A 12007-nucleotide genomic window follows, 5' to 3' on the forward strand; every position below is an offset into this window, starting at 1 on the left:
ATTAACTATAAATGATAAGGGTGGAAATCAGAGCAAAATTCTCTTTCCAACGGGAGTGAAGAGCGAAGCAACGAAGGAGCACTCACGGGAACAAAAATCACGCTTCGGCAGATGCTGTGTGGATCCGGTGCAGTGAGGCACCCGGGACAGGCCGATTCACAGGGACAGTGAGGAGAACAGATAATACTAGGGGCTGGGGGACAGGAGAATTGAAAGTTATTGTTTAATGGGCACAAGAATTTGTTTGGGGAGATGGGAAAGTCCTGGAAAAGGATGGTGTGAATGATTACAGGATATTGTGAATACTGGCTGCCACTGAACTGTACACTTAAGAATAATCAAGCCCTGGCTGGCGTAGCTCAGTGGATTGAGCGCGGGCTGCAAACCAAAGCATCGCAGGTTCGATTCCCAGTCAGGGCACATGCCTGGGTTGCAGGCCATGGCCCCCAGCAACCGCACATTGATGTTTCTCTCTCTCTCTCTCCCTCCCTTCCCTCTCTAAAAATATAAATAAATAAAATATTTGTTAAAAAGAATAATCAAAACAGTAACCTTTATGGGATGTATTATAGATTACCACAATAAACAAAAAGAACCACAAAAAAAGAAAAAAGAAAAAAAATTGCACCTGAGTTCAAGCAGGCTTGAAGCCAGGGCCCTCACACTCCTGGGTCAGTCATTTTCTGTGGGACATCCTTCCCGGGGGTCAGTCCCCAGTCACTCCCGCTTCTCTGCCCACGCAGCGGAGTGGCTCCAGGGGCCAGGGGAACGCCCTCAGAACTGCAGACAGGAAAAGCCCCGTTGCCTCTGGCCGGGCTGCCGTCTGGAGGAAAGGAAGTCCTGGCCGAGGGCGCGGAAGAGGCGAAGGCCCCGAAAAAGGGACATGCCCCCCATTTCCCGGGAAGCAAGTGTGCGGGGCAGGAGCAGAGCTAGACCCTGCGCACTGAGTAGGGGTCAAGGTCAGAGAGGAAAGGGGCGAGAGGCTGGCCGATGAAGCAGGGCTTTGAAGGCCACTAGGACAGAGGCTTTTACTCTGAGTGACAAGGGGAGCCTCTGGGAGGATGTGAGCCGAGGAGCGACCTGGGCCTGCTGGTGTTCAGGTAACACGTACGCGTCTTCCAGGGTTGGAGGGGCTATAAAACCTCCCTCAAAGTCTCAGAGTCGGCTAGCAAACCCCCACGACACGAAGAGCCCCTGTGACGTTGGTTTTCCCTGCAAATTCTGCCGCTTTGACTTTGCACCTCGCCAGAGCCGCCTTTAACCCTTGTTTCGGCGTTGTATTTGCTCTGGGGATCCCCAGCCCGGAGAGGGATGGGGGTGCAAACGGGAGTGACCTCCCTGAGCACACCGTGACTCTCCCCCCCGTACACCTTTGGCCACCAGGCGGGTGCAACCGCTGGCACTCAACCTCCACGGGCCCGGAGACTTCCTTCCCCGGACGCGGGCGGACTTGCACGGTCCCCTACGCGAGGACCAGTGAGCGCACTGTCTCCGCAGGAAGGGGCGGGCTTTGCTGTAGCCCCACGTTGCCATAGCGACCCTGGCCGCGGCCCTGGCCGCTGGAGCGCGCGCTTTGCACTGCTCAGAGACACTAGGCTGCGATCCCTCGGTTCCTGCTTGAGGACTCCGGATCCAGGCTCCGCTCGGCAGGTGAGCGCAGGCGAGAGGGCGCAGGTGGGACTGGGCGGGGGTTCCGGACGGACCCCTAAGCCTCCGGGCCCAGCCACCTTCCCATCGCGGTTATTATTGTTATTCAGTATTAAAACAGCTCAGGCAGAGTCCGCGCAGCGCTTTGCAAAGCTTTCTTTTCCAATCAGTAGCTCATGCATTCGGTCCTCAGCCTCCGCTATAGCAGAACCTGAGTTCCCGAAAGTGCCGCTGGTGCATCCGTCTGGTTGAGTTCGTATTACTCCCATGAGGCTTTAAGTCACCCACAGTGACATCGTAAGGAAGCTATTCTAGGTTCTAGGTTACAATTCTGAGTAAACCAAGGAGAAAGTGTTAGTTTGGGGCTGATATGGCATTAACACCTTTCTGAACAGTTGCTAATCTCAATCTCTCTGAGACAAATTGGTTTCTGTTCAGTGTTTTTATTTTTACAGTTACCTTCCCCTTCGGGTACCTGACACTTGTTTTCCCTTTATAGTAATGCTATGTAAAGTCTCTTTCTTGGCAAAATTATTTACTCGTAAAAGGGAATTCATGCAAATATCAAGATTCGGCACAAAGCAGGTGATGCTTGGAAATAGGAGACAAATGAAAAACACTAAATGTAGGGCCTGAGACTGTTATCTCCTCCCAGCTGTTGCCCTTGCTGATTCCGTGGCTTGGAGTGACCCTCTCTACTTCTAGGCTTGGTCCTCAAGATCTGTGTACCAGCCGGTGTGGTTGGTCAGCCCGGTCCGACCCCCGCAGTCAGCCGCTGTAGCCCAACCTGAGGAACTCCTTGGTGGGCGGGTCCCAGAGCAAGAGGCAAATACAGGCCCTTGCTCAGAAAGTGTCTGTGAGAATTTCAGAACAGTGGCCGCAGAGAGATGAACCAAGCACAGCCCTTCTCAGGTCCGGGCCCTCCGCGACTGCTCGGGTCGCATATCCGAGTCGCTGGCCCTGGGTGGGTGCATACCTGGGCCACCGCGATCTCCGGGAAGCTGCTCAGCCCCGAGGCCATTCTGATTGGTCAGTAGCTCTGCGTGCTCGCGGTCAGATATTTCACTGTAGCCGCTGCTGCCTGCACTGCGGGAGAGTGCCTGTGTGTGTATGAGTGTATTCCCCAAGCCCATGGGGTGGAAGAGGTAGTATTTGCTAATGCGGAACGGGGATCCCCAGCTTTGGAGGGGACCGTCTGTACCACCTGGCACAAGCCCCGTGGAGACAGACAGGGGGCTGTGGATGTCTCTGCACTGGAGATCCTGGGGACATGAAGAGCACAGACAGGGGGCTCCCCGACTGGGGAGAGGCCCTAGACACACCCCTCCCCCCACCAAAGTCTCTCTGCAACCCCCCCAGGCAGGGCAGGGAGGAGAGCTGGGTCTGATGGAGAAACCCAGCCAGGTGATGAGGCAGGCAGGCGGAGGACCGAGGCAGAGGCCAGAGGTCAGATGGAGAAGGGTGACCAACCATCCTGATGTGCCCAGGATTGTCTCAGTTTTAGACGGAAGGTCCAAAGCCCTAGGAAACCCCTCAGTCCCAGCCATATGGGGCAGCTGGTCACCCTAGAAGCAGTATCCTCAGTTGTGGGCTCTCTTGACAGCTTGCAAACCCTGCAAAGCCAGCCCCTGGACTTTTGCATCATCCGATCCACCAGACAGATGATGCGAGACTGAGGGGTTAAAGTGCTGGGTGCCAATCGGTGTGTGTGTAAGGGTGTCCCTGTGGGCTGTGCCGTAGCAGCTGTCTGCAGGCCCAGGGCGGCACGGCTACCCCAACCCCCCACTCCCCTGGAAGGGATCTCGGTGGGTGCTCACCACGGGGGGCTCCAGGCCAAGTTCTAGCCTCAGGGCCAGCATCCACTCTGATTGGTCACACTGGCCATTAAATATGTGACCGTCACCTCCTGCCCGAGGGCAGTTTCTTCCTGATGCCATCACAAACCCAACTGCTCTACTGGTTTCCCTGGTTTCCCAAGCAATTGTGTCATCAGGCCCCCCCTCCCCTCAAGTGCACCCCTGGAGAAGCAAGGGAGGAGACAGCCCAAGGTCAGACCAGCACAAAAGGATCCCCTCCCAAAGCATTTCGTGTGCCCCAAGGACTCAGAACACACATGACTCACCCTGTTTGAGCTCGAGACAGGTGCCACCCCCAGAAGCCCCAGAACGCTGGCCTAGCCAGGGGCACGCTGAGCCCTTGATGTCCCTAACTTTCGCCGGCACCCTCAGGCCCTGAAGAGGCAGCCAGCATGCCCATCTCCAAGTACCCACGGAAGACAGAGCCCCTGTGGAAGGCATGGGACCAAAAGGCCCAGAAGAACGGACTGAGACACCAGGTGTACAGTGTCGGTGGTGACTGCTACGTGGGCGAGTGGAAGGACAACATGAAACATGGTGAGTGGGGGACCCTCAGGGGCTCGGGCAGCGAGTGTGGGCTTTGGGCCAAGAAAATAGCTTTCAGAGATCACTGGGGATATAAGATGTGTCCCCGAGGCTTCTCCAAGGGGTAAATGCTGACCTGGACCAGCTAGGGGCCGCCAAACGCTGTGGTTCTGGAAAGGAACTCGGCCCTGACTTCAGCTGAGAGAAGGTCTCAGGGACCAGTGGGGCACGGAGCAGTCCTGAGACGCCAGCCCCGGCCCCAGCTGGGGCTCAGGGGACTCAGCTCTGGTCCTACCCTCCGAGGCCTGGGCTAAGCGTGGGACTGCCTACAAGCAGGGAAAGGCAGAGCCCAGAAACCAGCCTGCAGTTGGGAGTCTGGTCTTCAGATTCAGCCCTGACATGGAGCCTGACCAGCAGGAGGTGAAGCAGAACCCCCCACCCCAAGTAGCTGGGGCTTAGGCTTTAACTGGTTTGGGCTCCGGGTCTAACCAGTGGAGGGTGCAGGGGTCCTTGTGATACAAATTAAGACCTGAAGAAAAAAAAAAAGCTTTTGTTTAAAAAAGGTGGCATGACTTTTCACTCCAGTCTCACAATTCCAGATTCTATGCTCTTAACCACTCTTTTCTCCTGCTTTCCTGCATTGAGTGCTTTTGAGTCCATAAACCTGGACGAGAATCTTAGGTCCACCAACTATGACCTTGAGCTATCGCACACCATTCTGAGCCTCCGTTCCCCCATCTGTAAAATAGAAATAATGCCCGGACCCAGTGTGGCTCATTTGGTTGGCCATTGTCTCCCAAGGCGGAAAGGTCACCAGTTTGATTCCCCCTCAGGGCACGTGCCTGGGTTGCAGGTTCGGTCTCATACTATTAAGAGATGAAACTGACTTGGGGCTTGCTATGTGTCTGGCTTCAGGGCAAAAGTCTGGAGGACCACTGTTTGTAGAAAGGGAACTTTCTTGGGGCTTCCCAGGTGCTGGGGGTCTAGAGACAAGGCACAGACCCTGTCCCGGTCTTCAGGAATCACCAAGTCTAGGGGCCCCCGAGGCCCAGGCAGACCCAGCACCTGCCCCCCAGCCCCGTGTGGCCATGTCCGCAGTGCTGGCCCATCTGTGTGTCATCAGGGAAAGGGACACAGATCTGGAAGAAGACAGGGGCCATCTACGAGGGGGACTGGAAGTCCGGGAAGCGAAATGGCTATGGCACCCTCAGCCTTCCGGACCCGGAGACAGGGAAGAACCGGAGAGTGTACTCGGGCTGGTGGAGAGACGGTAAGAAAACGGTGAGTGGTTCCCATCATGCCCTGGGGCATGGGCCAGGCTGAAAGCAGGCTATGTGTGTATGTGGGGGTGGGGAGGAGTCACAGAGGCCTGGGAGAACAGGGGGGATGGGTTTGAGGGGAGAACAGGGGTACTGTGTGGGTAGAAGGAAGGGTGGGGGAATCGCCAAGCTTCTCAGAACAAAACCCAGGAAACAGGAAGCCGGAGGAGAGGGCCCAGGGAGGAGCATTTGAAACCCAGTGGCTACAAGAAGCCAGCTAGGCCACGGGCTGGGGGGTGGGGGTGGGGGGGAGTCTCCTCCCCCTTCTCCTCCACTCATTTCCTGGCTTTCTTTTCCCTGGGCAGTTCTTTCTGAGAATCACCCTTCTGTTGGGCCAGGATAAGAGGAGTAGGAAGAGTGGGAGCAGGAAAGCTGAGGCCACACCCTTAGTCATCGAACAAGAGAGGAAGGACCCAGGTCCCAGGGGTAGAAGCTAGCCAGAGGCGTGTCCTCACCCATAAACACTCAAATCCTCACCACAGGCCATGGTAACATAAAAATATAATATTGCTATTGCAATCTTGGAACATGATACTGTCCTTCACCTAACTCTCACATCATCACCATCATCATCATCATCATCCCCCCGTTTACTGATGAGGAAATAAGCTCAGAGAAGTGAAATGCCTTGCTTGGGGTCACACTGCTGGCAAGTGGTAGGGCCCAGGATTTCATGATCTCTGCTGTCAAACTGTTTATTGTACCCCCAGTGGGTAGAGAGACCTCAAAATAAACAGTGTACATATAATACAGTGTCAGGATGGAGGTTTGCACAGGGAACCCAGAGGAAGATTACCGAACATTCATTCATGGCAGGCTTCCTGTAGGAGGTGCATTAAAAAAATGCAGTTAACCTGGGAGTAAAAAAGAAGGGGAAGTAGCAAAGGAGGTAGAAGTAACAAAAGGAAGGATATGTCAGCAAGGTGTGCATGCCCAAAGGGGTGGGGGGAAGAGGGGGTGTAGGTGTGGGCCTTGTGTTGGTGGGCAATCAGGAAGCTGCTTCACCCAACCTCCTTAGGGTGTGATCTGTGGGGAGTCCGTGATTCTCTGTGGTTGGATGCTAAGCATGGTGGTGTTGATGTTCATTTTTCTAGGGAGAAAGTCCACAGCTCTGATCTGATTCTCAGAGGCAACTGCTACTTTTAATAGGGTCAGAGCTGGGGTTAACGTAAGCAGATGGGCTATGTAAAAGACCCTTCTGGCTGATGTATAGAGGATGCATGAGGGCGGGGAGAATGGGAGAGTGGAAGAAGGGACCGATGACGAGGGGAGAAAGAACGGTGGGCTGCACGAATTGGGTAGCAGAGGGAAATGGGCAGCTTGGAGCGATTTTTCGATACAAGGTGCAGGACTGAGAGAGGAAGCAAGGAGGAGCCCAGGTGTGTGGGCTGGGTGCCAGGGAGGATGGTGGGGGCGCCGTGAAGTGAACGGGTTTACCTTCCTGCTTTCAGGGCTATGGGATCCATTTTTATGGACCCAAAGAGTATTACGAAGGTGAGTGGTGTTGCAACCAGCGCTGCGGGTGGGGCCGCATGTACTACAGCGATGGTGACATTTACGAAGGCCAATGGTGGAACGACAAGCCGGAAGGGGAGGGCATGTTACGCCAGAGTGAGTGCCCCGCCCACCCCAGCCACGCCTACACGACACGCCCCAGTCCTGCTGGCCACGCCCACCCAGCTTTATTCCTTTGGGCTCAGCCTGACTCGCCCCATCAGGCCACGCCCAGGCAGAGCCCTGCTCCATTGTGGGTTAAGGGGGACCACGGGACCAGATCCCTGCCCTGGGGGAGCTTATACTCTAAAATGAGAGCCTCACAATAAAAATGGACAATTAAGACATTTTCTTATGGGCATAACAATCATAGCTACACTTATACAGCCATGAACCCACTTAATCCTCACTCCAGTTCGACAGCACCGGCACTCTCGGGCCCACTCTACAAAGGAACCAGAGAGGTTAAGTCACTCACTCAATCAAGGTCACAGTCTGTTAGTTGTGGGGTCAAAAATTGCTAAGGGATTCCCCTGAAGAAATAGGAAGGTGTGTCGGAGAATGACAAAGGAGCTGGTGACAGGGACTATTTAGGCTGACTGAGGGTCAGGAGTCAGGGAATGCCTTCCCCAGGGGCAGCCTTTGCACAGAGACCTGAAGGCAGAGGAGGAGCCGGGATATGCATTGAACTAGGGAAAATATCCCCCAGCAGAGTAAAGAGAAGCCCACGCTGGTGTCAGGACGTAATCTACTCTCTACATAACAACCCAAGGGAGCTTTTTACAAATGGAGCTTGTCACTGTCCCGCTTCCCACTTTCCACAGTTCCCTATTGCCCTTGGAATGAGCTCACACTGCCCGCAGTGTGGGGGCCCACGTGTCCTGCCCTGCTTGCCCCTCTCCCCTGGGCTCCCTTGGTTTCAGCCGTACTTCCCTTCAGTTCCCACGCTCCCTGCCTCAGGGCCCTTGCACTGCTGTTCCCTCTCCCCGGAACAGAAAGGCGATGCCCAGATCTTTGCATTGTCTCCACCTCGGAGAGGCCTCCCCCGCCCACTCCACCTACAGCGCATGCTCCTCTTTCTTCTCAGCACCTGTTTCCTTTCCTGTTGGGCACCAGGTGTGCAATCAAGGGGGTGACATTGCCTTTCCGTGCTTGTTTCTCCCCTGTAAAATGGGCATGATAGCAGTGCCCACGTCACAGGACTGTGATGAGGATTAGATGAGAGGGGTCTCTGTCAGGTGCTTAAAATAGGGTCCGGCCCATGGTCTATAAAGCTGGCGGTATTGTCCCTTTAGACTGTGAGCTGCGTGAGGACTGGTCTCTCTTGCTCCTCACTGTCTCCCCAGTGCCTGGCACGTAGCGGGTGCTCTTGGTGAGGAGCCTGGAGCCCAGTCTCCCGAAAACTTAGGTGGCAGAAGACCAGCAGGGCACGGTGGAGGGGGCTGGTTGGCTGTGCCCGGCACCCACACCCCCACACCCCCGTCCTTTCTTCCAGAGAATGGGAACCGCTACGAGGGCCACTGGCAGGGAGGCTTGAAAAACGGGCCGGGGCGTTTCTTCCACCTGAACCACGGTCAGCTGTTTGAAGGCTTCTGGGTGGACGACGTGGCCAAGTGTGGCACAATGATCGACTTTGGCCGAGAAGAGGCCCCCGAGCCCACCCAGTTCCCCATTCCTCAGGTGGGCAGCCCTCACCGGGGCGCCGTGACCACGCCCAGAAAGAGACAGAAAAGAACACTCCCCCCCCACAGCCACACCCAGCCCGGCCTGACCCAGCTCAGTCCAACTAGCGAACAGACGAGGTTTTGTTTTCGGTCGGGGCATCTCCGGGGAGGCGGGCAGCACCCCCACGAGGCTGTCAGCACTGCCAAAGGCAGGCAGCGCCTCATAACACTGGCAGCCTGGGACCTCTATGCACCTCAAACCCACCCCTGCTGCCTCCCCCCAGGTCGAGATCCTAGACCCCGACGGAGTGCTGGAGGAAGCCTTGGCCGTGCTCAAGAAGGCGAAGGAAAAACAAGGAGACTGATGCCAGGTGTGGGGACGGGCACACCTGTCACCCTCGGTGGGAGTGAGGCAGCCCCTGGGGTCTCCTCTGGGCCAAGGGGCTCAGGGCCGGACCAGAGAGGGTGGGTTGCCTCCTCCTGCAGCCCCGCTGGTGCTTTCTGGCTCCTCGCCTTCAGGGCTCATGTCACGGAAGGTCAGCTCCTTGCAGCCCTGGCCGGCCCTCCCATCTGTGCCCTGGGCGTCCTGGGAGGCACACTGCTGGGGGTCAGGTGGCAGGCTCGCCCCTGAATGCGCGGAGGGTGGTTTGCGCCTGGCCTCCACCTGCACATCTGTCCAGTGGGCCCATTCGGCCCTAGCCCCTCCTGCTGTGGGTGTAAGTGGGGTTCGAGGGGAGGGCATTGATAGTGTCTTTGAAAAGCCAGCTTCCACCACCCCTTCGCCTCTGCAGAGACTCCCAGAGCTGCGGGAGAAAGTCAAACCCACGTCACCCAACTGCTCAGACCGGTGCGGCTCCCACTGGAGGAGTGCGCTGTGGCTCCGGCACACCCTTGGCGCCTCGCTCCTCCCAGCACTGGCTTATTCTTTGCCAACAGGGTGCCGGCGCTTCTCTCTCCAGCTGGCCTTGGGTACCCTCTTGCTTCATTCTAGGACCCTACCCCTGAGTGCGTGAGAATAAAGGAGCACCTGGTGGCATTAGTCTGGGGCTGGTGGTGTCAGGTTTGGGGGGCAGGGGGGCTGGGAGGGATCTCAGGAAGAGAGGAGGCAGGCTTGACCCTAAGGGGTGGGGGGAGGGGGCTCTGGGTCTCTGCACTCTTGAAGCACTCCAGAGGGAAGACAGCCTGCATCTGGCACACTGGTCCCTAAGATCTGGGCTTGAACCTGACCTGCTTCTTGGTCGAACACAAGGCTCTCAACTCTGGAATCCCGTGGGAGCTCTAAACGCCAGAAGCCCAGGATCCACGCCCGGAATTTCTCATTTCACTGGGGCGAGGCCCAGGCCTTCCAAATCTTCCCCAGATGATTCTGACGTAAAGAGCCAGGGCCGAGAACCCCCGACTTGCAGGATCTGTGACCCTTGGCAAGGGACCCCCGTGCCGCCTCTGTAACAGGGGACATCGGAGGTCCCACAGGGGCGTCTGGAGGGTTTGTTCTCAGATGTCATCATGCTGACTGACATGTATCGAGGTTAATGGGGAAGCGGTGTCTGGGAAGGGCTCTGCACGGTTCTAATGCAGACAGCATTCCTGCGAGATGAGGGGCTCTTACACAAGGCGGAGGGCCAGGAGCTCTGCGGGTCGGACCGCCCGCACCCGACGCTGTGAATCCTGCGTGACTGATCAGCTGTGCGGTCTCGGGTACGTCGCCCCACCTCTCCGTCCTCCAGGTTTCCTCTCCTCTAATAGGGGACAATAACGGTATTTACGGCCCAGTGTTGTTGTGGTTACTGGGAGGATCAAACACGACACCCTTCCCCGGGGGCATTCGGTTTGCTGGCTGCAATGTAAACACGCCACCAAAGAATGATTCAGCCGGCTCTCCACAGTGGAAACCCGAAATACCAGGAGGTACTAAGGCGGCGCCGCCGAGCACCTGGTGCATAATAAAGGGCCCATAAATACTGACACTGTCAGGTTCTGCCTCTAAACTGTAACAGCGTGGCCTGACACCAGGAAGCTGAGCCTGGCCTCCTCGGGACACGGAATTAACCAGGCGGACCCAGAGTGCTCACTCGGGTGCCAGGTGCTGTGCTGACAGCTTTGCGTGTGTCCTGCCCCTGACCCTCAGCAACCTGTGATGTTCTGCTATCACTTGTCCCGCTTTAGAGGAGGAGACGGAGGCCTAGGGACGTCCACAAGTCGCCACCTGGAAAGTGACTGTAGTCACAGGCACACTTATCTGCAGTTCCAGTCCAGAACCGTGTGCACAGGGCACCATTTTTTTTTCTTTTCAGAAAAAGGGGGTATGTGCCAGTTTACGTATAATGTCTCTCCAGGAAGCAGGGCGGGAAACCGAGTGAACTGGCAACAGATGGTCGTCTCTGGGGAGGACCAGGGACGGGGGAGGGCGGCTTTTCACTGTGCGTTTGGAACCACGCGAGTGTATCATCTGTTCAAAACGCGAATAAAACTGAAGTTAGAGACTGTTCTCAACCACCAGCATTTCCTCAAGCGGCCTGGGTTTGAGTACCGGGCATGCTGGTTAAAAATACCGAATTGTAGGGGGGATAAATGGGCATGGGGAAAAAACACAAAGAAACAAACAGAATCAGACACAGCGAGGGGAAGGGCTTGGGTATCTGCATTTTACAGGCCGAGGCGGCGATTCCTGAGTGCAGGGAAGTGTAGGAAAGAAAGCCTAAGACTACAGTCAGAGACCAGAGATGATTCCAGAGGGATTCTAAGTCTCCTCCGAGGTGGGGAGGCGGGTCTCTTGAGGATGCACGGAAGGCACCTTTGTCTTCTCTGCGCGGCAGTGGGCAGCCCCACACAGGGGCCCTGGTCCTGTCCTTACTGTCCTACCCAGTTCAGGCCACCCAGGCTCGGGGGAGGGGTGAGCCCTGGTGTAGGTGATGCAGGATGGAGGCGAGACGCTGAGATGGGAAAAAGGATGGCCCCCTTCCCCACTCAGCCCACACAGCTGCTGTTGGCCAAGTTCAACTCTACAGCACAAGCCCTTAAGGCCACACTTTCCCCTACCGATTTTCACTTTAGCCAGAGCGTTTTGTATTTATAAACCCCGCTTACTGAGACAGACAGAACTCTCAAGCTCAAAGGTCTTTGGGGGCCAGGCAAGCGGCACAGATGAAGCTGTCTTGGTGTAAGACAAGAGGGAGTAGTGGGGACTGTGGCAAACATGTCCTGTGGCAGAGGGTGGCTGCAAGTCAACTCCTGCTCATTATTGCTCCAGGAGAAGGTGGGCCCAGTGCTACTGCTGGGTCTTCCGATTTCTTAAGCAAAGCCAGAATCCTCCCGTGTAAGATTTCTATGAGTGTCCAGGCTCTGAGCCAGACTTTCTAGGTTTGAATTCTGCCCAGTGACTTAACCTCTTAGAGCACCAGTTCTGTCATCTGCAAAATAAAGACAAATCTCCCTGCCACAGTGCACAACCTGACTGCAAGAATGACAAACTACCAGAGAAACCAGACCGAGGTCACATTCT

The 12007-nt window shown here is 56.1% G+C and overlaps 1 protein-coding gene across 5 annotated transcripts; it reads left to right on the top strand.

Annotated features, from left to right (window-relative positions):
• The first annotated feature begins 1071 nt into the window (after positions 1 to 1071).
• On the top strand, positions 1072 to 10778 carry MORN3 (MORN repeat containing 3). Of its 5 annotated transcripts, XM_036014889.1 has the most exons (8): positions 1072 to 1650; positions 2353 to 2534; positions 3867 to 4040; positions 5152 to 5309; positions 6799 to 6958; positions 8337 to 8521; positions 8790 to 8876; positions 9295 to 9544. In XM_036014889.1, the coding sequence occupies exons 3-7, from the start codon at positions 3896 to 3898 to the stop codon at positions 8868 to 8870; spliced, it is 729 nt and encodes a 242-aa protein (XP_035870782.1). In that variant the 5' UTR covers positions 1072 to 1650; positions 2353 to 2534; positions 3867 to 3895; the 3' UTR covers positions 8871 to 8876; positions 9295 to 9544. The 5 variants fall into 5 exon arrangements, with proteins under 5 accessions (XP_035870782.1, XP_035870783.1, XP_035870785.1 ...); XM_036014890.1 differs by lacking the exon at positions 2353 to 2534 and having other exon boundaries at positions 1072 to 1659; positions 3866 to 4040; XM_036014892.1 differs by lacking the exon at positions 2353 to 2534 and having other exon boundaries at positions 6799 to 6841.
• The last annotated feature ends 1229 nt before the right edge of the window (positions 10779 to 12007 follow it).

Source organism: Phyllostomus discolor, chromosome 13, assembly GCF_004126475.2.
Source record: "Phyllostomus discolor isolate MPI-MPIP mPhyDis1 chromosome 13, mPhyDis1.pri.v3, whole genome shotgun sequence".
Classification (NCBI taxonomy): domain Eukaryota; kingdom Metazoa; phylum Chordata; class Mammalia; order Chiroptera; family Phyllostomidae; genus Phyllostomus; species Phyllostomus discolor.